The sequence below is a fragment of the Gordionus sp. m RMFG-2023 genome, chromosome 5 (assembly GCF_954871325.1).
Source record: "Gordionus sp. m RMFG-2023 chromosome 5, tfGorSpeb1-WG-v2, whole genome shotgun sequence".
Taxonomy (NCBI): domain Eukaryota; kingdom Metazoa; phylum Nematomorpha; class Gordioida; order Chordodea; family Parachordodidae; genus Gordionus; species Gordionus sp. m RMFG-2023.
In genome coordinates, this window is record NC_088779.1 from 30,670,444 (window position 1) to 30,695,837 (window position 25,394).

The following is a 25,394-nucleotide window of genomic DNA, read 5'->3' on the forward strand; positions in this document are numbered from 1 at the left end:
TGGCTGATTTTAAGTTTAAATTCTTTAGTGTAAGTCTTAATGATTGCTATCAATATTGAGATTTGATGTTCATAGAATCTGTAAATAAAAGATGACTAAATAAAAAATATTTGCCTGATCAGTATGATAGAGTATTATTTTTTTATTGATGATTCATCCATACAATACAGCATTATCACTTATACTTCCAAAAATTTTGCACCGGATGAACCGCCCAAGATAATATTTCTTAGATCCTTTTGACAAATTCTTTTTGCGATACATTACGGCCATTTTGAAGCATTAAATTCCGGAAAATATTTTAATAATTAACATGTTTTTATGGGTGAATCGGGGGAAAAAAAATCAGTTTAAAAATTTCACGGCTAAAAAAAAATATCATTAAAAATATTATGAATCAATTGGTAAATTGTCGAAATATAAAATCTGGTGGAATTGCCTTTTAAGTAAAAAAAAAATATTAAAAGGATCGGGATCGAATATTTAAAAAAAATGATCTAGATCACGCGATCCACAATTTAAGGTAAGGAATCAGGATCTTAAATCCGAGAAAATTGACAAATTTGGGATCGAATCCAGGATCGGCGATCTTTTGATTCCATCTTTTAACAACTCTGTGAACAATATTATAAGTATCGGCCAAATATTAAATTTTAAAAAAATGACGGTTAAAGCAATGTGATGGATCAGAAAAAGAGGTATTGGGGAAATATTGAGTTACCCATAATGGTAAATGAAGTAATTATGTATGCAGATTTATGGAAAATCTTTCTTTCTTTCTTTCTTTCTTTCTTTCTTTCTTTCTTTCTTTCTTTCTTTCTTTCTTTCTTTCTTTCTTTCTTTCTTTCTTTCTTTCTTTCTTTCATAAAATAATTAAAAAAAATTTTTTTTTTTGTGGAATCATTTTTTTTTTCTCTTCGTCTTATTTAAAAAATTTTCTGGCTTTTAAACTCATTCCATAGGTAATATTTTGCTTAAATTTATATCAATGTTAGAGAGTGAAATATTTGTGATTTTTTTTAAAAATAAAATAAATAGTATTTTATTATAAATGATAATTCATTGATATGCTATCTAATTGGAATACGTTGCTTCTCTTGTTTCTCAATTTTTTGAAAGTAAATTTTGGGAATTTTATAAAAGACGCGTAACCTAAGGTGAGTAAATCCCCCGCCCCCTCCCATCATCGCAAATCTTCGATACCCAACGGAAATCTAAACTCGTACTGATAATCAACAACAATAACATGGATGCAAACGATCGTATAATCGTTAATCAAACTATAGTATAATAACCTTTTGACCATTATTTTAACAAAGAAAGAAAGAATTTTTTTCAAAAATGAAATATTTAGTTAGCTTTTGATTTGGCAAAAAATATTTATTAGCTTTTTAATCCGAGCTTCTGGTTACGCTAATTTTCGTTTTTATGAATGTAGCTTTTATTTTAACTCAAAAACTATTACAATAAAAAGATGTAAGCTATATAAAATGAAATAAAATTTTTAAAAAATAAAAGAAATATATTGTAAAAAAAAAGAATGTTTTTAAAACATGAGATACCTCTAAGTTATGGCACCATGGATTGATATACGATTAGACCTATAAATCATTGAAATTCGAAAATGGGAGTTAAAGTGTTATTAGGAACTAATATATTTATTATTTTTTCTAATTTCCGCTCTAATCAAAGAATTAGAGCTATAGGATGGTGCAAACCGATTAACGCATGTATAATCTTAGTCTAGCGAAATTCCCTTGCTCCATGGAATCATTCCGTCAGGCCTGATAGTTTCACCGCTATTTAATCCTACAGGTTCCTAAGTTAATAGAATATTGGCTGAAAGGAGAGTTCTAATAATAATCGAATTTGCAGCTAGGAAGCGTGGATGGTATCCTTTTGATAAGCGGAAGAGGGTGATGACATGGCATAGATAGTCGACAGGGAGCTGACAAGGTTTGCAAGATGAGGGTATGAAGATATCACAGGGTCTAAAGGAAAGCTTATTCTTCCTATCTTAAAATTTTTCGTTGTAAAGAATCACAAGGTGATAGACTCGCGCCATTCACAGTCTGCTTTTGAATCTTGAATTAATGATGGGGATAGTTTTTTATATTACAACTATAAAAATTTGACTTTCTTTTATACCGGCTTGTGCCCAAAACCTCAAAAAATCAATTTCACAAACTTTAAATACTTTAACGAAGATAAAAAACATCTCCAAAACATATCGCTAGAAAATTTTGTAAATATCAAAAATATAACACATGATTTTATTAAAAGTTTGGTAAAGTTTTGGAATTGTTTTGGGAACAGCTTAATAAACATTTTCTTGAAAAATATAATAAATTCGTTCGCAAAAGTTTTGCCATTGATTTTTTTAACATATATTATAATTATTTTAAAATTTAAGATACCCAAATTGGGAATAATTTTTTTTTTAGACATTTATAAATTTTGAAGATTCAAAATATAGATTTGAAAATTTTATATCAAAGTTTTAAAGCATCCAAATAATTAAAAAAATTTTTAAATTCGATTTTATATATTAAAGTATAAATTCATTTACAAATAATTATATGAGAATTAATGTATTTTTTTGCTTTCAACTAAGGGATATACCGATACACAGGCCCTATTATCGTAGTTTTTAAATATCGGCTTTCTGCCGATATTATTAGCGATCAGATCTGATGAAATTGCGGCTAAATATGCATTTTTTTAAAATAAAAATTATATTAAATTAATATTAAGAAAACATATTTATGTATAAGTTAAGAACATTTTTATATAATATAAAGTGTAGTTTTTTTTTAAAAAAAAATGATAAAATGCAATTAGTTTTATTTTTTTTTTACAAGAATTGTTTATGGTATAAAAAACTTAATTTCTAAAAAATTAATAATTTATTTCGATCATGAATAGACTAGTTCAATCAATACTCTCATGCAGAAAAATAGTATCCAAGCCTGAAGATTTTGCTCATAGAAGGAACAAAGGTCTAGGAGATCTTGAGGCTTAGGCAATATTTTTCCGGCTAAAATATTGAGTTAGCCGTTTGTAAAAATCGGCTCATAACGAGCCATTTAACATCACAACTAGATAGGATCCTACTCACTTCCACGTGTTAAAAAGAGACTTTTGGAACAACAAAAAAATTTTTTTTAAGACTTTATATAACTGAATAAATGATTTAAAATGTTAAGTCATTTAAAATTTGATGAATTTGAGATCAATAGATATTATTTTTTTATTTATCATTATCTTAGCTTGCATAATCTTAAAAATTGAAGATCTCATTATTAAAACTCAATTTGCTAAGCTGAATTCATTAATAAAATATTATCAGCGTTTTCATCACTGCCGGTCCGGCATCCCAGTTTAAACACATTTAAAGCTACGCCAAAAATTAAGCCTATCAATTGGTGAGCTGGAAGGCAGGGTCCTGTTCATCTTCAGGAATGACACAGCTACTTGTGATAGATAATCTTTACATAAGATAAATTCCCAGAAACCAATCAATTCAGCCAAAAAAAATGTATCTAGATAAGATACGAATATTATTGTATCTTGATACAATAGCTAAAAAATAACACTTTTTTTTGTAAATCGAAAGGGATTAGGAGCGCAAAAAAATATAAGTTTTCTCGAGCCGTTTCCGGTTTGATATAAATTAAATGGGATCATTTATTACAAGAGCTTATTACACCTATAATAAACACATAGAGCGAGCAAGTGATAATAAAATACGAATATAAACGATAACAAAATATAATATATATTATAATAAATAAGGGATAAATTACGCGAGCAAAATAAATATATATTTTTTTTAAAAAAAAAAAGAATGTGCCCTTATTTCCCTTCCCGAATCAGATGTTCCAACGATTTCTCTAAATCGTTATCGAAATTAAGTAGGGCTCTTTCGATGGCCAAAACCGGAAACCCGTAATGGTACAGCGTGTGCAGGGATGTCAGGAATTTTAGCGCTTTATTTTCGTCCAACTCGTTCAAGAAAAGAGCCTTCTGACAATCGAGTTTGGAAAACGTGGAGTCCTTATCGTACATGGCATTGACGGAACACAGATGATCCACTATCAGTTTAACCCCTTGTTTGGTGCCTAAATATTCGACCCCACTGGCGGTTAGAGAGCGCTCAAACCCCATGCTGACTATGGAGCTTACCATGGCATCGATCTCTCGGGTTCTGGAGATTAAATCATGAATATTATAGGAATTGTCGGGTAGGAGATATTTTCGTTTGTGATGAGTCTTATTTTCTTTTTTGACATGACTCAATTTTGGGGATAAGTGGTGAGGTGGTGGGTGTGGTAATAACTCGACTATAGATAGACGATTGCTTCTAACTGTATTACTATGAGGTGCTGTATTATTGGAATGTTGAAGATCCAGAGCAGGGTGAAAGTCGACATAAGGTGACTGAGATAATTCGGTGGAGTTAAGACTCACGTTTTTGAAATCAATGCCAGTGTTTGACAAATTTGTCATGCTCTTAGAATTTTTTAGAATGTTCTGAGACTTTTTATCATTACTTGTTTTCTGGTCAATGTTGTTGTTGAGATTAGATATTTGATAACTTACATCATTTATCGAATCACGGTTATAGGCACTAATGCTATCACAGGTGTAAGGAGAAGTTTTAATATTAGAATAAGTAACCAAAGGATCTTTAAATTTATTATTTGTTTGAGTAGACTTTAGCCTCTTTGAAGTTAAATTAGACTCATGTAACATCTCATTAAGATTATTTGAAATAGGAGGACATAAATTTGGTTGACCAATATTTGATGAGCCTAGTATCATATTGTATGGATATGCGGGATGGTAGGGATTTTGCATTTCAACTTTTTTTGCACTTATATTATCCGTGTGCAATAATATTCCTTTAAATTTCTTTGAGCGATCATATATTTTATTATTTTTAAAATTGTCTTTAATAACTTGGCTTTTATTAAGATTTTGATCAATATTGGCAGTATTTAGATATGGCTTAGTCAAATTGTTAGTGTTGTAAGAATTTACCATAGGTTGTGTATTGGAAGTTTGAGCAATTGCTTTAGATGAATGTCCTAGAATACTTTTAAGTTCTTCATAGTCATTTACAGTTTTAAGTTCCAAATCATCAAAAGGACTAGTTGACTGATTTAAAAATTCATTTATATCAATTGGTATTTCATTCAAAGTTTTATTTTGGCTGTTGAAACTGTTTTGCTGAATCTTATCTGTTGAGCATTCTAAATTGGATTGAGGATTAATTGTAATTTCACTTTTATTTTTCTTGTATAAAATGCTTTGACTAGGTGTGGGTTTTAGTGTTAAATTGAATATACCAGATATACCTTCTGAGATAGAAGTGGCATATTGATTAAAAATGTTTGTTTGCTTGTTCACAATCTGTGTGGTATCATTACAATTTTCAGGAGATTCTATGAAGGTTTCAACTGATTCATAAATGGATGAATTATTTTCTTTTTCATAATTAATATTCTCATTTATATCAGCATCTTCTCTTGCCTTATTATCTTTAATCCAATCCAGGCAAAAATTTTCATAAGAAAAATCATAATTTAGGGCAAGCCCCTGATTTAAGATATCAGGATTTGAATTCTCTATATGAGTATTATATTGCTGTAAGTACTTATAAATTTTCCTGTTATTTATACTTAAAACCAAGCCGTCTGAATATTCAAAGTGATATATGGTGGAATATGAAGGGTCTGCCATGCCATTCAATAGTAATTTAATTAAGGAAAATGAATTATCAGGCTAGCCAATGTTTAAATAAAAATTGTTTTTTATCATATTAAAATTTATGTTGAGATAATATGGTTTAATTTTCATAAATAGAGGATTAGAACCCTTATTTTTCCTATTTGCAGTGATTTTTTAAATACGACTTTTCACCCATATCGAAAAATAAGTTAAATACGAAAATACCTAAGTCCAGCTGATTATAGTAAAAAATTAAAGTCCATGATTTTTAGATTAGATTAATATTTAAAATGGCCACAATAAAATGGAAATTATAGGTTTAAAAAATTTGAAAAATTATATTAAAATATATATTAATGTCAACTGGTTGATATACCTTTCTATTTCTATCTAATTATAGCAATCCTTAATCGCATTTAGGTTCTATCCCGTTTAATATATTTTAAGAAATATTCTTTATTTTTTCATTCAACACTTCAAAACATTAGCGAGATTTTTAACCAATGTCAAAGTCCCTTAGAGATTACACATAACCGTATTTTAAAATCTATTTTACCCAAATGCTCCTACAATCTATTAGATTAAACAAACTTATTTATATTTTCTATTAAAAGCTATTTTTCTACCTCTATTTTTTATATCAATGCTACATTCCAAAATATTCATGCTCCCCCTTCTTTCCACTTTCGTGTTAGCAAAATATATTTCATTCTAAGGAAAATGGCAACTTTATTTTGCGGTTTTAAATCTATATCTTAATTAAATATTTTATTGAGATTCTTAAAAATGTTGTATAATTAACCAATATAAATCAAGTACTAATTCTATATACACTTTCATTAAATCATTTCTACAGTATATTTTTAATTAGACTTAGACATAGCCTTTGAGGTGGGCGTTGACAAATTCATCTCTTACAAATTTTCATAAATGCCATTATACGCTAATTAATTTATAGCTTACAACATAAATTAAAATTTATGTATTTTTTAAAAAATATACAGGTAAAAATTAAATTTAAAAGAATATTTTATTTTTTAAAAATGCATCACGCCTATGGTAAAGACCTTTAATAAAATTCCCAACTCTTAGAAAAATCCTTAGTGTTAGAAATTCTACAATAATTTTTTATTTATTTATTTACGTAACGTTGAAGGGAAGGGTGGGGAGGTGGGTGATTTATGCCCCAGTTCCCTACCCCCTTACTTTTTAATTTATGTTATTCATAAAATATTTTTCTATTTCAAATACAAATAAGACTCTATAACAATATTTTCCTTTCCCATAATATCAAAAATAGTTATTCTAATTATAATTTATTAACCGATATTTAAACGAACCAATACCTTTAAAAAAACAAAATTTACGAATACAAAGAGTTCTTTATAGTTGCATTATAAGCATGAAATAGAAAAGAGCATGTCATTCCAAAATTAGACTTAAAAAATGTGCTAGTCTTAAATGGAAATAAACCAGACAAGGCCTAAAAATTTTAAAAAATTGCCTCTTCTTATAAATATTTATATGAATTATATTTTTCAATTACAATTTTCTGGTTAAAAATAAAATATTCAGGTCGGATCAGACCACTCCGACCTTTTAATAACACCAATAAAGTATATCTATTATTGGATTGTAAATTTACTAATTAAAATTAATCATACATTATACTGGTAGACTTGCTAGAAAACTGGAGCCAAGTTTATGCGTTGAAAAAAAAATGACTCAAAATCTCGAGTTGTGAGCCTAGTTATTAAACTCAAGTTATTGATTCGAGTCGTGAATTCTAGTTTGAACTCCAGGTCAATAATTTAGTAATTACCTCGTTTTTTTTAGAAATGAAAAATATGGGAAGATACGTCTAGTCTAGATAATTTTTTGATCAAAACCCACGGCTCTAAAATTTATTCTTCCTTTCTACAAATACAATTTAACAGATTAGCTTGAAGATATTTTAATTGTATTCGCCTCAATATAATTTTATAGAGAATTAATGATAAAATTTTAAAAATATTCTTTTTTTTAAACATAATTCTAATATGGTATGAAATAAGATCTATATCAAGTTTTTATAATATTATTTTTAGGAATCTGTATCATGAACCTTTGTTTTTATTTTAAGCGCCGGTTAGGGTTTGAATCTCTTGTTTGACGAGTATAAATTATAAAGATTATCATTATTACCAAATTATTATAAAATATAGTAAACATATTCCCTAATTTTTAGCTTATAATCGAAGCTATTAAAAAAGCAATAACGATTGATATAATAGACATCTTCTTAGGGTTTAGTGGCTACTAGTAAATGGTTAAAATGTTTCTAAATGCCGTAAAAAAAATGATTCAGATATTAATGTCTATTCCTTATGAAAATAAGATATTATTTATGATATAATAATTTTGACAATTTTATTAGTGTTGTTAAACGGTTCAATTTTAAAACGGCGAACTCAATATTTTAACCAAAAAATATTATGCAAGCCTGAGGATTTTGCTTTGGGCATTAAATATTGAGTTAGCCGTTTTACACTAATTTGGACATGTACACTCTGGTAAATAAATTTATTTTTTATCTTACATAATAATAATAATATTTATCTAATCCTATCTTCGATAAAATAAGAAACAAATATATTTGACTAAATTACAAAATAGATTAACCGATAATTATTTATATGACCCATTTACCTCCAATTTTTATAGGGTAAAGTAAAAATAAACAATATTTACACATTTGAAAATCAAAACGATTGGTTAAATTATAGATTCTAAATCTAAAATATTCGTACGAATGCAAATAGTAAATTATTTGATTCGTTTAAACGAATCGAATAATCCACTATCCGATTCGAACTCGTTTTTGAATAGGCCTAGTATGGATTGGGTACCTTCAGTGAATGTATGGCCAATCTAGTAGTATAAATATATATATATAGTTGGATAAGACAGACTTAATAAGAGTGGGCAAGTCTTAACTTTAAGTAAAATTATTTTTTATATTCCACAAAATATTTTTATAAAAAAAAGGATCTAGGAGTTTATATAATTTATTTGGGGGTTTTTAATCATAAACATGATCAAACTATTTGTGATGATATTTAAACAACGTTAGACAAATGGAATTAAAAGTAGGTTTAGCATCTCTAGATAGTAGGCATAGAATTTAATAAGTTCCTTTCCAATAAATATTTAATTTTATAGTAAAAGGCTTACAAAACGATACTCAACATAAATTAATTGGCGATGTTAAAGATTTTTTTTTCAAAAGATCGTAATTAGAATCTTGTTCATATTTTTTAATTTTTAAAAGTTCAATTAGATAACTGGCAGAAATTAGAACTTAAATTAAGGTTGGGTTGAATATAGTAACGGTGACGTTACCATAATTACGCCAATACAAGATATTCATTGCTAATTTTGTTTTGGATTGGTTGGACAACGAATAGATATCGTTCTTCGTGGCCATATATGGAAACCGATTAAGAATCCGCTATAAATATCAGCCTAAAGTAAACCGGTGGTTCCTTATTATTTACAATTTAATGATATATCCGTTGTTTTCATGTGTAACATATTGCACAAAATAGCAATAAATTTAAAACGAAATTCGCAACAAAAATTAAATAAAATAAATTAAATTAATGGATTTGGGAATCCAAAATGTGGCGCGGGTAAATAATAGGGATATTCGCATCTCGATGTGCCATTTTTCGGAGATATTTGTTGTCTCGGTTTTGTTTTATGCGTTATCGGTGTTAAAAATGTTGTGGAAAACCATTTGTAGATATAGGTATCATTTTTTGAAGAATGTTGACGAGGTTGATGCGGTGCAAAACCGGCTGGTACATTTTTGTGATTGATTTTGGTTCTATTTTTGGACGAGGAGTTCTGCCATAAAATATCGCGATTTTTGGGCAAATTATTTTTCTTGTCCTTAGCAAGGGAATCAACGGTTTTTACAGATTTAGGAACTTCATTTTTGTGGGGAACTGGGCTTATCCTAGAAAGTTTAGAAAGGAAATTGATTTGATTTTGCTTGTGAATCTCGACTAATCTAGGGGAGTGGGCATCTAAAGCGTTATCAAAGATGGATCGATTTAACGGATTATGATTGGACATAGATGAATCAGACTCTACGAATATGTCTTGTGGTGATCGCGTTTCAGTGAGCAGAGATGCGGATATTTGAAGGGATTCGCGTATTATGCTATCGGTAAGTTCAAGCGAAAATTGTTCAATTCTGCATCTTAAAATATGTCTATTCACGAGATATAACCGGTTACGAATAGATGCAGCGCAGGAGGTAGCAACTGACGTTTGAACAGAATTTTTTACCGAAGAATTTAAATATCTATTAAAGTCGCCATTTTTAATATCTTCCCTACTTGCCATACATAAATTAGTCAGATCTTTGCGATTATGGCCTCCGATATTGTCCCCAACATCCAAATCATCTTGAGGAACGACCAAATGGCTTTCGACGTTATTGAACGAGCTCTCACTATTTTTTTCGTTTAATAAGCTGTCAGGAATCGGTATCTTGACTTCATCCTTTTGGCTGAGACAACCACTAATTTCGCTCTTAGCGTTAGACGAGGCAGCGGAGGTCGAATGGCTACCTCTGCGTCTTTTACGTCTGCGGGATTCGTAAAAAGTTTTCAACGTGTTTTTCGGCATACGGGTCTCGTCGACATCGTACTGGTTAGAAGTGACTAGGTCTTTATCTTCGTAGGTCACGAGGGAGCGCGGGTCCAGAACCGAGCCAGGTGGTGGTAAAACTGTTTGTTTTTATTTTCAAGAGGGATAGAAGGACACGTGATATAAATTTTTCTTTTTCTTCTCTTCCCTTCCCTTCCTACCTCTTTCCTTAGTAGAAGTATTTTATCATGGTGTTTTATATATTTAAATTAGGTTTATTTAATAACCTATCAATTCTTATTTAAAAGATGAGGCGTGAAGGCAAAAAATGGCAAGTACTTAGGATATGTAAATAAGAAGAAAAAAATATATCAACCTTTCACGTTGCAATCCACGTGAGCATCGTGACTATTTTGATGGGCGCCATTTTTTCTAACTAATCTCCCATTTTTCCTCGGTGAATTAGGTGTTTGGGGCGATAAAAATAGGTCATCGAAAAGGGAGCTTAATTTCAATATTAATATGCTAAAATTTGATTCTTTCCTGGTTACGTTCTCGTGCTTAGGAATATTAACGCCACCACGAAGAGTGACCATATAATCGTCGTACAATGCTTGACTCAGGGCCTGAGGATTCAGCTCCAAACCACTCATCATATCCATGTCTTTGTAGGCGAAATCTTGATAATCGAGTTTGAAAGGTTGGGGGTTCTTCTCACTGATATTCGATTTTGGGTCACTTTGGTTTTCGCTGGTAATCAAGGACTCTGGGACCAGATTATCGCCCGGCGAGATGTGCTGGCCAATAAAATTGGCCGGAAGATCATCTAGAAGTTCGGGCAGGGTGTAGATGTCCAAGTGATACATGGTGATGAAATTGAACAAAAGAAACTTTTCGTAGTTATTATATATCAATGTGAGAGCAAAGCCGTAAGATCCAAATCTGGCGGGAAAAAAAATATATAAAATGTTAATACCCTTGATTAAAATTTTTTAGGGTTCAATTACCAAACAGTGTTTAGGAATGCAGATGGGTCCAATGACAAAACCTAGACTGACGATGAATTCATTAAAAGTGTACTTAATGAAAAACAGCTGGGGACGCCATATTGGCTACCCATAACATTATTAAAAAATTTGAAACAAGAGGCCAATTCATTTCCACGTCTGACGCAAACAAGGAATACAAGTTACTAATTTAATAGTTGTTTTTATTAACATGAGAATGATTAATATATGAGTTACTAAAATGGCGGGTCCAGCTGATTCGCATTCAACGACGCCTTTCAAATGCATTATTATGAATGCTTCGTCGGTCTAGGTATTGTTATATGTCATTGGATGGAACATTGCAACAATGAAATAATCAGACTTACACTTGGAAGTTTATTTAATAATAATTAAAACAGCCCAGATTTTTTTTAAAATTGTTACTACAGAAAATTCCGACAAACTTTTAGATTCGATTATTTCATGCTAAACTACGCGTTTGGCAATGTTTAATGTATTTTTATAGAACGATTTTTAATATATAAACATTTATCGAAAAATGTAGTATGTTAAAGTAACTAGTTATGTGCTGAATTTTGATTATTTTTTTTTATAAGTAAATAAAGAATTATTTTTTTTTGTAAAAATAAATGGGTCTTGTTGAAAATTCCATGCCTGAACTTGATTACCATAATTATTTTGATAAGTAGCTATTATTGTTCTGGGGGCATCGAAAGGAGTTTCTTCAAGATTTATCGTTATTTTATTTCCTTTCACGATGTGCTTTTCAAATACTACTCGTGGATGGTTGTATCTCTTGCGGATACCAACAATTATTTTCCAGATCAATCAATGAGGGTAGGGGTAAAGTGCTTGTACGACAACACCACTTTGTTATGCCCATCCTCTTGTTTGGTAGCCATTGAGTTTCCGGTTCCTGCGCAACTTGCATTTATATCTACAACTGTGTTAGGACATAATTTCCTACTTATTGTATGTGGAACTCTTTCCCAAGGCATAGATATTTGTGTCTTATATCCAGGAATGTGATTCCAAGTTGATATAGGTCCACCGTAAGTCTTAGGTAAGAACATGTTGTTTTCTTTTACATTATCAAGTGTGTAATCCGCAGGCCAAAAACATCTCCTAGATTCCTTTCTCTTTATCTTGATTAGGGTCTTGTTACCGCTAAAGTCTTGACTTTCTATCCACGTTACTTGATCTGAATGCACTGAAATATTATTTTTAGCTCCAACTGCTATTAAATAATTTGGACAATCACCACTCTTTCTTTCTACGACTTCCATAACTAACTTTTGTGAAATAAGCAATCCTTCAAATCTAACCAATGCTAAGTTAAAATTAATATATGCTTTGCATGCTGGAGGGTCTTTAGATCCAGATGTGATTATGTAAAGTGTATTGGTGTCATGTGTCATTTTCGCTGCATAAAGTGCTTTAAAATAATCAATGTAATTGAAATGTAATATTTTTCCTGTTTGTGAAATTTGTTTGTATGCTTCGAACTCCTCCAGTTTAAAAACCTTCCCGTAAGAAAGGTGTTGTTGATGGTGTATAACATCTGTCCCATTCTTCTTGCAATATCCTCTACTTGTAAGCTAAGAGCTCGGTAGGCTTCACATTCTAGACCAGTATTACAGACTAAACACAAACCAGCATTCTCTATAGTCTTTTCATGTATGAAAGTGCTGACTAAAGACGCATTTGCAAAAACCATTTTATAAGTATGTCCTTCAGTTTCATCCCAGAATACCATACTACTACCACATGTAATTAATCTCCTCTTCATATCGAGTCCACAAGTGTACTCACTTTTTACTCCAAAGCAATAGAGATAAAAAGTTAAACTTGATATTAAAATAATTTTTATATTACCGCTTATTATTAATAAGTATCCCACAATAATGGCAATTAAAACATTTTTGAAACCAAATTTTGTCATAATCTCCTTATATAAGCTCTTCCCAAGTTCCATTAGAGATGTTGACATGTGTTCATATAATCTAAAATGTACATTTTGTAAGTAATCGATTGTGGTTTCGTATAAATGGGCTAGAGGTGTTTTTACATAGTTAAATGTTGTTGTATTCCCATTAATTTTATACATATTCTTCCCATTGGCTATTTTTATATTAATTATTCCTTGATTATCCCGTCCATCGAGTAGCATCCTTGCATGTATGGTTACACAATTTTCCATACAATCAATCTTAATCTGGCAGGGCCACATTGCTACTGTTATAGTGTATGCAATGTTTAAGATGTCTGTTGTCTTATCAACCAATTGTATAGTATTGATATGTTGTATTGTACACACAGGTTTAGTGGTATCGTAATGTAGATTTTCTGTTATTATAGTACAATAGTGTCAATTACATTAGTAACATCTATATTAGCCCCCATCTCACTGATATCGGTTGAAATAACTAATGGTTTTTTCGTTTCTTTAATTATTTTGTAATGGTTGTCAAACGTTAACCTTGTTAACACAATTGACTTGTATATTGATAATCTTGCGGCTAAAATGTTAGCTTGTCGTGCACTCTGCATAAATACAAGGGTATCTGTCGTTAAATTCTCCTTTCTAATATACTCTTCTATTTTTCCCTCAATGTATTTATCCATAATTGGATAGTTTGATTTACACCGTTGAACTGATCCAAAGGGAGTGGCTGTCAAATAGTACACTGATGCGATTCCTTTGGCGTAGATAGAATCCATTATTCCTCTCACGGCTATTGACCTTGGATATAAGAAATGTGCCTCATCCATTACTATTATGCGTGCCAGTCTTTGTAATTTTTCGTGCCCAGAATGTTATAAAAGTAGCGTGACACATTACCGTTACTTTGGAATTTTTTACATCATAAGTATGACTTCCTAGTCTTTCTTCAGGAAAAGTTTCTCTTAGAGCATTGATTACCTCATCTCGAACAACCCTTGTGGGTGTTAATACAATTAATCTCTTGCCTAATTGAATCGAATCTTTCGCTAAGGCTACTATGAATTTCCGCGTTTTCCCTTCCCTGGATACCAATCTATGACTTGTCTCTCCAAAACATTTGGCGTGCAAAACGTATCATAATCTAAGGATCGTAGAGCTTTTCCTACTTCTTTGAGCTGTCTACCTACCATGTCTTGTACAATTAAGGAGGCATAACCTTGGTAAATGGTTTTCTCGGAAGGCAACAAGCTGGTGTTGGTGTTATTAAAGATGGAGTCTTTAATACCATGTATCACGTAACGAAGGCTTTACCAATTAGAGTTGTCTCTGAAGAATATGGAGCAATTATGGTGGATAGCAGACATGATAGTGTAAGTTATGGTGGTGAATGGAACATAGGAGGATACAACGGAGATGAAAATGTTCAACTTGTCTTAGTTAATCCTAATAGTGCAGTCACAAAGCAACAATTATCAACCGGGAAAATAAGATTTGGTGCAGAACTTCAATGGTATACAAAGTATGATGGAGCTCCTGGGTCATCAGGATCACCCTTCATAAATGAAAAAGGGGAAATTGTAGGACTATTTGGCAAAGGATGGGAAACGGGAGAAGGTTTTGCCTCCTTAATTGTACAAGACATGGTAGGTAGACAGCTCAAAGAAGTAGGAAAAGCTCTACGATCCTTAGATTATGATACGTTTTGCACGCCAAATGTTTTGGAGAGACAAGTCATAGATTGGTATCCAGGGAAGGGGAAATTGCGGAAATTCATAGTAGCCTTAGCGAAAGATTCGATTCAATTAGGCAAGAGATTAATTGTATTAACACCCACAAGGGTTGTTCGAGATGAGGTAATCAATGCTCTAAGAGAAACTTTTCCTGAAGAAAGACTAGGAAGTCATACTTATGATGTAAAAAATTTCAAAGTAACGGTAATGTGTCACGCTACTTTTATAACATTCTGGGCACGAAAAATTAACCAAAGACTGGCACGCATAATAGTAATGGATGAGGCACATTTCTTAGATCCAAGGTCAATAGCCGTGAGAAGAATAATGGATTCCAACTATGCTAAAGGAATCGCATCAGTGTACTATTTCAGCCACTCCCTTTGAATCAGTTCAACGGTGTAAATCAAACTATCTAATTATGGAAAATACATTGAGGGAAAAATAGAAGAGTATATTAGAAAGGAGGATTTAACGACAGATACCCTTGTATTTATGCAGAGTGCACGACAAGCTAACATTTTAGCCACAAGATTATCAATATACAAGTCAATTGTGTTAACAAGGTTAATGTTTGACAACCATTACAAAATAATTAAAGAAACGAAAAAACCATTAGTTATTTCAACCGACATCAGTGAGATGGGGGCTAATATAGATGTTACTAATGTAATTGACACTATTGTACTATAATAACAGAAAATCTACATTACGATACCACTAAACCTGTATGTACAATACAACATATCAATACTATACAATTGGTTGATAAGACAACAGACATCTTGAACATTGCATACACTATGACAGTAGCAATGTGGCCCTGCCAGATTAAGATTGATTGTATGGAAAATTGTGTAACCATACATGCAAGGATGCTACTCGATGGACAGGATAATCAAGGAATTAATATAAAAATAGCCAATGGGAAGAATATTTATAAAATTAATGACGATTTTTTGAAAGTTACAAGTAACTGTAACTAGTTATATTTTTACCAATGTAACTAGTAACTGTAACTAGTTTACTTTAAACAACACTAGAAAAATGCCAATTTAATTTTTACAATAATAATTTTAAAAAAAATATACATTATTTTAAAAACAAAGTTTTTTATACTAATATTTAATAAGAATTTCACTTATTGAGTGTTTTTAAAGCAAAATTTTTATAGTAAAAAAAATGTGAAAAATTTATGTCTTCTATTCTAGAGTTTGTTAAAAAAGCTAGATTTTCCAAAAAGGCCCAATTAAGAATTTAGCTAAAATAATATTAGGTGAGCATGGAGATCTGGCAAATAAATGTCCAAGTATTTCTGCCAACTATGTGCACAAGCTTTAGGCTTATATAATGTTATTTTGGTTTATAATCTTAATCGGTCCGTTTTTTAAAATTGACCCAAACCGGGCTTTTTAACAACACTACCTCCATCTCCCTCCACTTTCTCTTTACTTGATAATCTTTTTAAAAAAATTTATATTTATAATTAGTTTAAGGTCAACTTCATGAATGTCAAAAAAATATAAAGGTTTATATAAGTTTTAAAATGGAGCTTTCATTTTTTTCCCCCTTCTTACCACTCGAGGGTAATAAGTAATTTTAAGGTAACCAGTAACAATTTTTATTTAATAACCTTCCGCATCTTCCTATTCGATGGATATATCTATCGGGAGACATTGGCAATTCAAAATTAATAACCATATCCGAGTTCTTGATATCAATGCCCCTGGACATGACATCAGACGTGATTAGAATTCTAAATTGTTCGTTCCTAAAATTTTTAAGGATCTCCAACCTAGTTTGAATTGGCTTTGTTTAACATAATATATAAAAAAATATATAATATATAGCTATAGTATGGATTTTTTTAATGATATTTAATAAAAACATGATTGGCAAGAAGGAAGGGCAAATAACTTAGATTATGGTGACATTGCCATAGCCTCCTAGCATAATAATCAGAGACCTACAGATCAGGCCCTATGCGCTGGTGTCATATTTATTTTAAATAGTCCTAAAAAAAATACGTGGCCCAAGATTAAAAAATTTTTTTTAATAAAAAAAACCAGGGGATTCTATATTTTATATCACCGTTAATCTGGGCGGGCCTGAATATATTAGAAATTTTTTTTTAAAAAAAACCTGGACCGGGCTGTGCACATGGTACTTGCAGGTAGTGTTGTCAAATGGCTCATTTTGAGCCAATTTTTTAAAACGGCTAACTCAATATTTTAGCCAGAAAAATATTGCCTAAGACTATATGTCTGGACCTTTGTTACTTCTATGACAAATCTCCAGGTTCGCGCAATACTTTTCTGGACAAAATATGGAGTTGGCCGTTTTTAAAAATCGGCTCAAAACGAGCCGTTTAACAACACTACTTGCGGGTCTCTGATAAAGATAGATAGCCAAAAAATTGAACATTTCTAAAAATCTAGTTTAACAGCTCAATTGTAAGCCAATGTTAAATTAAGATTTTAGCCAAAATAATACTATGTTGGCCTTAACTTTCTCCGCCATCCATGAAGCAAAATACCCAGGCCTGTATAATATTTTTTTGGCTAAAATGTCGGGCTAGCCCTTTTTAAAAATTGAACTGTTTAATAAATATCCAGTCCCAAGATAGAATGTTATATTGTATGCTTATCAATTCTGAGATAATTTTTATATTTTAAAATAACCTAAACAATTTATTTTAGAATACTAATTTTCCTTCACTTCTTTCTGGTCCTGCATTATAATTTAAAAAAAAATTACTGATTTTAATTTTCTTTACTTTTATTCACCATTAGATTTCTTACCCTAATTTACAACTTTATATTTATAGTTTTAATATTTTTTAAATAATAACCACCAAACACTTCCTCAGAGCTACAACATTCTGCTATGACCTTCTTAGCTTTAATAAAAATTCTTAAGGAAACACAAGTCTAAGAGGCCATTTGCTGCTTAGTGTATTTATATTCATTTTTTGTCTAAAAATTATTATTTACTTGTTGTGAACATAGCCAACGGCTAGTCATTTTAATTGCACCATTATTTGTTATTTCATCATTACAATCAGCCAGTTTATTTTTTAAATTATAAGCTTTAAATGCAGCCTGAATTTTGCGTAAATCTTTGTTATGATTGCAGAATATGAAGCATTGTTTAAAATCTATCGTGCTAAATAGTTTTATCACATATTCCATTTTTTTCTGAAACATATTCGAAGCTCTGACATATTTTTTGGAATTTTCCAATCTACTATGACTTTTAAAATTTTTGCCATCATGATCATCCAATAAATCATCTGTATCGGATATTTCATCTTCTTCAAAAATTTTAACATATTGTTTGACACCTTAATAAATCATTCATTAAGATAATAATATTGATTACCTAACCTTTTAATTGAACATCATCATCATCTATACGAATAATGAGGGGCATATTCATATATTTCTCATAAAATATTTTAATTAAGTGATTAGAATAAGTGGCGGATGTGATAATTATTTGTTTCGTTTTGGCAAGACTAGAATATATCCAATTGATCATTTCTTCATGTTCTTTAACCTGATGTCTTTATATATAAGCATAAAAAAATTATAATTCTACTCGGAATATTTGATCAACTTCATCAATTATAAATAACTTGACCATTTGCAAATTAATCAATTTTAAATACATAAAGTGTTTTATACGGGCTATAAAATATAATTTTAAAAAATTAAAAAAATATTAATATATTATTACATGGGGTTCCGATAATAATATGACTCGAATATAATTCTAATAGTTTATCATCTGAGTTCTCTTTATCTTTAATCTTATATCCTCCCACAAAACATGCAACTTTAAGATTGGAATAACCTTGACCTATATTCAGTATGGCAATTTTTATTTGAAAGGCTATTTCTCTTGATGGCACCAATATAATTACCTAAATTAAACGATTTTTTTAAATTAATGAGATAAAAAAACTATACCTGAGGAGATAAGATATCAAAATTTATAGTTTCGAGTGCAATTACAGTAAATACACAAGTTTTACCAGTTCCCGCTTTCGACTGAAGAATCAAATCTACTCCCATTCGACCAAGTGGAATAGCCTTTTGCTGTATTGGAGTAAGAAAATGAAATCCACACTTGAAGAGGCCTGTGATTGTCTCCGGAGATAAATGTAGTTTCTCGAAATTTGAATAATGTTCATTTAATTCTAATTTAACATCATCAGTTCTAGGTAAACTCTCAAAATCATGAGCCAATCTAATTCTAATTTTTTTAGCTGGAATTTTCATTTTAAATTATTTAGACCGAACCACATATTGTTATAAAAAAATAATAAAGAAATTCTATTAAAGTGTTATTATAGGATCGTTAAATATTTTAAGAATATAATTTTGAATATCAAAATATTATAGCTGGTAATATAATAAATTATAATATCATTAAATTAAAATATTAGGGCCTTTTAATTAACTACGAAAATAATTATGTAATAAAATATATTTCCTAACCCTTCACAACAATATTGTATCAATTAATTAAATTATTTTTAAAAAATTTAAAACTATAGTATTGAAAGCGTGTTTTTATTTATACAAGTGGAATACATTTTATATTGTTTTATAAAAAGCATTTATACATGTGTTTTTTTCATTTATTCTTCGTAATTATGTAACTATATTCTAATTATAAACTATAATATAATAAAAATGCTCATTATATAAAAACAAAATTGGGACTACAAGTTTCCAAAAAAATTTCAAATTAGTAATTTGAAGATTTTGTTTTTAAAAATAAAATTCCATGGGTAAGGGCTTTTATGTTTGTGTTGTTAAAGGGCTCGATTTTGAATAATTGCTAACTCAATATTTTAGCCAAAAATATAATGGAAGCCTCGAGATTTCGTTAATATATGTCCAAATCTTTCTGCCATCTATGAGTGAAATCTTCAGACTTGCATAATATTTCTGGCTAAAATATTGGGTTAACTGTTTTTAAAAATCGAGCCGTTTAACAACACTTAATATTTTACCTCCATCGTCAATATGACAAAATCTGTTCCCTGGATGAAAACCCCCTCAAAGGCTCCGTATAATTTATGCGAGTTCTTTAAAGGACGGGTCGTAGATCAACATGCAAAATGAATGAATAAATTAAATGAAGTTTGTATACTCTTATTGAACCGGAACTAATGTACCAAAATAAACGTTTGAAGTAAAAATTCGGCTTCTTTTTTCTTTCCTGTAGAAATTTTATTAATTCAAGATTTACAATTTCTTGTCGCCATACTTCAATCATCTGACCTTGGTGATCATGAATGGTTAGAATCACTCCCTAGCTGTAAACTTGGTAATTCTTATCAGACAAACAACTGAGAGTAGCCATGGGCCTGCATCTAGATTGTGTGACATCGTACAGCCTCATGCTTGCATCAAATGCAAATCACCGGTCGATTCAAAGGGTAGGCAGACTTTAATTGTATATTTAGTAATCTGCGACACCAATGCCACACAGCAATAACATGTAATAAATCGAGGTCTAACAGTCGCCCGCATTCCGAATCATAGCCCACAAATTTACCTCAAGTAGAAGACCTGATGGCATCTTAACCATACCTTGGGTCCTTAGAAAATCACCAATATGGGCTACACATGATTCTCTTCATTCTTTTCTAACATAAATATAATCCACTAAAACAGGTAACAAGTACAAGAATTTTAACAATTTCATATTCCCTTCAATAGTGACTTCCACAAACGGCCATTTGGGGTTATAAACATAGTTTTCAAAAAATCTAGGCAATAAAATATGGCCTATTACAAACGAAATTAGTGAATTTTTATATATGCGTCAAAATGTTCAAATAGAAATTTTAGACATAATTATGCTTCCTTTTGTGGAACTCAATTATAAAATTGTATTTTTGATTGTATAGTTTTTATTTATTTTATAGTATTTTAAATTGATCTTATATTGAAATAAAAAGTTTAAAAATTGAATTATATAAAATTTACCAAATTTAGTTTTTTATTTTAAAGAAGAATATTTATTTTTACAATTTTAATATCAAATTAATAAATTGAGAAATACAAATAAAATAAATAATTAAACTTCCTAATACAATTAATTTAATATTTATCTTATATTATGATTTATTTATCAAATAAAAATAATATATGTCAACACAATATTTATATATAAAAAAAAAAAAATTTCAAATATATATATAAAATATGAAATATAGTGTAAGATGATAAGAATTAGGACAAAAAGAGTGAATTTAGCGAAAGATCTATAGAGAGAAGACTGCCATTGAAACTTAGATAATTCGCTTTATGAATCGCTAGAGCAAGTCTCTGAATGAGGAAGCGTTCTCGCGGATCGCCACTATGCTTGCGGATATATTTATTTTAAAAAAAGAGAGAATTGAGAGTATATTCAATTGATAGCACTAGAGAAAAAAAATTTGGCCAAACATTTATTTAGTAGAAAAAAAACGAAAAAGCACCGCCTATTCATTTATTAGAATTAAATAGAATATTAAGATTATAAATAACATTTACATTATATTGGTCGGTATAACTTATGAGTGAGTCAGAAATTAAATCTTAATTTTTATAATGTTGTTTATGTATACTATAAAATTTAATTTGATACTATAATATTTTTTGAATAAATTTCTAAAAATTGCCTAATCAGCTAATATTACGCAAAACATTATTTTAATAAAAAAATATTAGTCTTAAATGAATGAAAAATAATTTTATATGTATATCTCATTAGCATGGCCAATTGGAATTGTATATTTATTGTAGACTTAAAGTATTACTCATTTAAACTTCTCCCCCAGTAAATGGGTTCAAGTAAATATTGTTAAAAATTTGGACTTTCAAAATAAATACATATATTATATAAAACTGAGGATTTAATTTTTGTTTATTTTTAAAAAATTTTATTAATTCTTTTCATTTAAAAAATGCAAATTTGTTTTGCTATCCTTCCTTTCATCATAAATATTCTCAAAGTAGATGGGTATCATAGTAAAGCTGATTTACCCGATATTCAAGTATTTGGTAAGACATTCTGCATTTTTTTATATTTTAAAAAGTTTAATACTTAACTCCAACAAAAAAAAATATATTAAAATCCCCCATAGTAGGCGCCATTTTAAAAAATATTGGTTCCACTTTGTCCAGGCTTACTGTATACGAGCTGGGACACGGCGAAGTTTGTGTGGTTTAACATGTAAATTATTTTCAACCAATCACATTTAGACCCCACGAATATAAGATTCAAAGAAAGAATAACTGCGTCATTTATGCTTGATTCATATCGGACATAAATCATTATTATTACTTATAATAAGAAGCAAAACAGTATATATGAAATATGAGGGCTTGGCATAATCTACAAAACTTGTATTTTTTTTAGTTCTGTAATACTCATTTTATAAATAAATTAGGATTCAAAATGGAAGTTTGTAGAGTTTTAAAGGAAAATCTTCCAAAAATATTTTTGATCAAATTTTACTTAAAAATTGTAAATATTTTGTAAATTTTCATGTATAAAATAAATCATTTCGAGATGAAAATTGCAAATTAAAAAAGAATACTATTTATTTTAAAGATTTAATTAAAACTCTGGGAAGATGCTAATCTTTATTCGCATTATATTTTAATGAAAAACAAAATTATGTTCCTAGAAAGGAACAATGGTTAAATTTAAAAATATTTCTTGTCTAAGGAATATTAATTCTCTATGCTCAAACGTTAACATTTTTCATTATGTGGGCTAAATTTTTAAATGTCAAGTAGCTAATAGCGAGAATATAAATATTATTACTAAACACTTTAACATCAGCACAAATGCCATTCCTAATAAGGAATTACTTTGTGATCTTACAGCATACTGGCGCCAAAATACATTTTCTTTCTAAAAAAGTATGGTATACGATGTCAGAGATCCATTTTGAACCAAAATTTTAACTGCAAAAATAAATTGTTTTTCGAGGAATAATAAATTGTTTTAAATATTTTTTCACTCTCAATTATAAAAAGCATAAAAGAAAGAAAGAAAGAAAGAAAGAAAGAAAGAAAGAAAGAAAGAAAGAAAGAAAGAAAGAAAGAAAATATCCATACAAAACCGAAAATGTACCAAATAATAAAATTTATTTTATAAGTATCAATCTACTGGATATTAAATTTCTATCAGTTTAAATAAAGAATATAATTTTAAAAAAGTTATTGGGTATTTTAAATCATCATAATCGCTTAAAATCGAACGGTATAATACAGAATTAAAAAAATTATTTATCTATATACATCCAGGCTAAAAATTTTTTACTTAAAAATAATCCGTCTTACAATTGGTTGGGGTAAGTCTCCAAAAAAAAAGAGAAAAACATTGGGTTAATTTGACATTTTTTTTTTAGTATTTAATATTTTTAATTATAAAATGACTAAAAATTTTTAATTTTTTTTAAGATACGCATCGTTGGTCAGTGTACAATTTAAATATTTACCCCTTTGCTAACGGCATATTTGAAAGGACGTATTCAGTGCATGCCAATTTCTCTTATCCACGAGGGTTTGCCGAATTATACAAGAAATATCCAAATTTTACGATGTTTTATAGAGTTTGGGAAGTGACATCTGGGGATCCTGTCATGTTCAATCAAAACTACATATCCAGGGTATGTCTTTCAGGATTTCGTGTTTTCACTCTTTTTATGTTAATTTTTATTTGTCAAGAATCAATTTTCGATACGTGATTTGAAAGCGATGAAATTGTATTTTATTCGAATATTTACGATCACAACGAATACAGTTTTGGAAAATTTTTCGACTCTAAGATTCTTTATAAGTATATATATACAGAATACTATTATGCAAGCCTGATTTTGTTTGTAGAAGAGGTTTGGGCATCCTTTAGCTAAATCTCGAGACTAAAGCAATATTTTTCTGGCTTAAAATATTGTTTTGAGCCGTTTTTAAAAATCGGCTCAAAACGAGCCGTCTATAACAACACTAGTTATAACATGTCATTTAATATAAATTATTTGATCAATTTTAGATAAGGCGTTAATCAATATCGTATTTCCTCCATTATTGAATCACTGAGTTGAACTTTGTTAAGAAAAAAATTCCAATAAAATTGATATTTATATTATAATAAATTTTATTTTTTTTATTTATCTAAATATAAAAATATGGCTGAGCATATTTGGAGCTTTTTGAGTGATCGAATGATTTAAGGCTGCATTCAAAGTGGAGACATATCCGTTTTTTTACATCCGTTCCGTCAAAAGTCAATCTCATTACAAATGATATATATTTTCATAGTGGGTCCTTTCCGATACCTTCCGTCTTAAAAACGCATCCGGCAAATTTTGAAGTCAAAACATTTTGACCTTTCGATCCGGCAAATTTTATAGAACGTTATAACCTTACTTGTAATTTTTTTAAAAAATAAAAATCAATATAATATCATTTTTAATGAGATCGACTTTTGACGGAATGGATGTAAAAAACGGACTCCACTTTGAATGCGGCCTTAGCATTTCTCCAATAAATAATCGGAAATTAACATTAAATAATTAAATATTTCTATCGATCTATCTCTCAAACGCTACTCCCATTGGGTTCCTAGCATAGATTTTACAACAAACAAATAAATTCAGTAATATTTGTAATATTTTATAAGATAAGAACGGGCACCAGCAAAAGATATCCGAAGTGCTCATATTAGGTAATTATTATTATTATTATTATTATTATTATTATTATTATTATTATTATTATTATTATTATTATTATTATTATTATTATTATTATTATTATTATTATTATTATTATTATTATTATTATTATTATTATTATTATTATTATTATTATTATTATTATTATTATTATTATTATTATTATTATTTATTATTATTATTATTATTATTATTATTATTATTATTATTATTATTATTATTATTATTATTATTATTATTATTATTATTATTATTATTATTATTATTATTATTATTATTATTAATGTATACGAAAATATAACTTTTTTTTTTTACATAGACCATTACCCGTTTGTTCCGTCATTGTATTTGACGTGGCATAAATTAGGAAACAGATCTTATTCATTGATTCTGAACTTGAATACAACATATTCAAGGGATCATATTGATTCTTTCCAATTTATTATAGAGAAGAATAATCATCCGATTGAAACAAGACGCTTGAATAAGGTTTGACAGGAAGTAGGAATGAATTGATTTTTTTAAACTATCCAACAATAATAAAAAATTTTTATTGCTCCCCAATAAAAATAGGAGTGGATTAGTAAATG

The 25,394-nt window shown here is 29.3% G+C and overlaps 2 protein-coding genes across 2 annotated transcripts; both read right to left on the reverse strand.

Annotated features, from left to right (window-relative positions):
* Nucleotides 1-9,297: 9,297 nt before the first annotated feature.
* Nucleotides 9,298-18,173, reverse strand: LOC135929707 (uncharacterized). Its single transcript, XM_065466411.1, has 4 exons — nucleotides 18,050-18,173; nucleotides 16,690-16,865; nucleotides 10,748-11,313; nucleotides 9,298-10,511 (listed from the first exon to the last, which is right to left on the reverse strand). The coding sequence occupies exons 1-4, from the start codon at nucleotides 18,077-18,079 to the stop codon at nucleotides 9,367-9,369; spliced, it is 1,917 nt and encodes a 638-aa protein (XP_065322483.1). The 5' UTR covers nucleotides 18,080-18,173; the 3' UTR covers nucleotides 9,298-9,366.
* Nucleotides 18,174-18,437: 264 nt separating this feature from the next.
* On the reverse strand, nucleotides 18,438-19,339 carry LOC135930349 (probable ATP-dependent RNA helicase DDX20). Its single transcript, XM_065467131.1, has 4 exons — nucleotides 19,028-19,339; nucleotides 18,795-18,981; nucleotides 18,657-18,745; nucleotides 18,438-18,614 (listed from the first exon to the last, which is right to left on the reverse strand). The coding sequence occupies exons 1-4, from the start codon at nucleotides 19,337-19,339 to the stop codon at nucleotides 18,438-18,440; spliced, it is 765 nt and encodes a 254-aa protein (XP_065323203.1).
* Nucleotides 19,340-25,394: the final 6,055 nt, after the last annotated feature.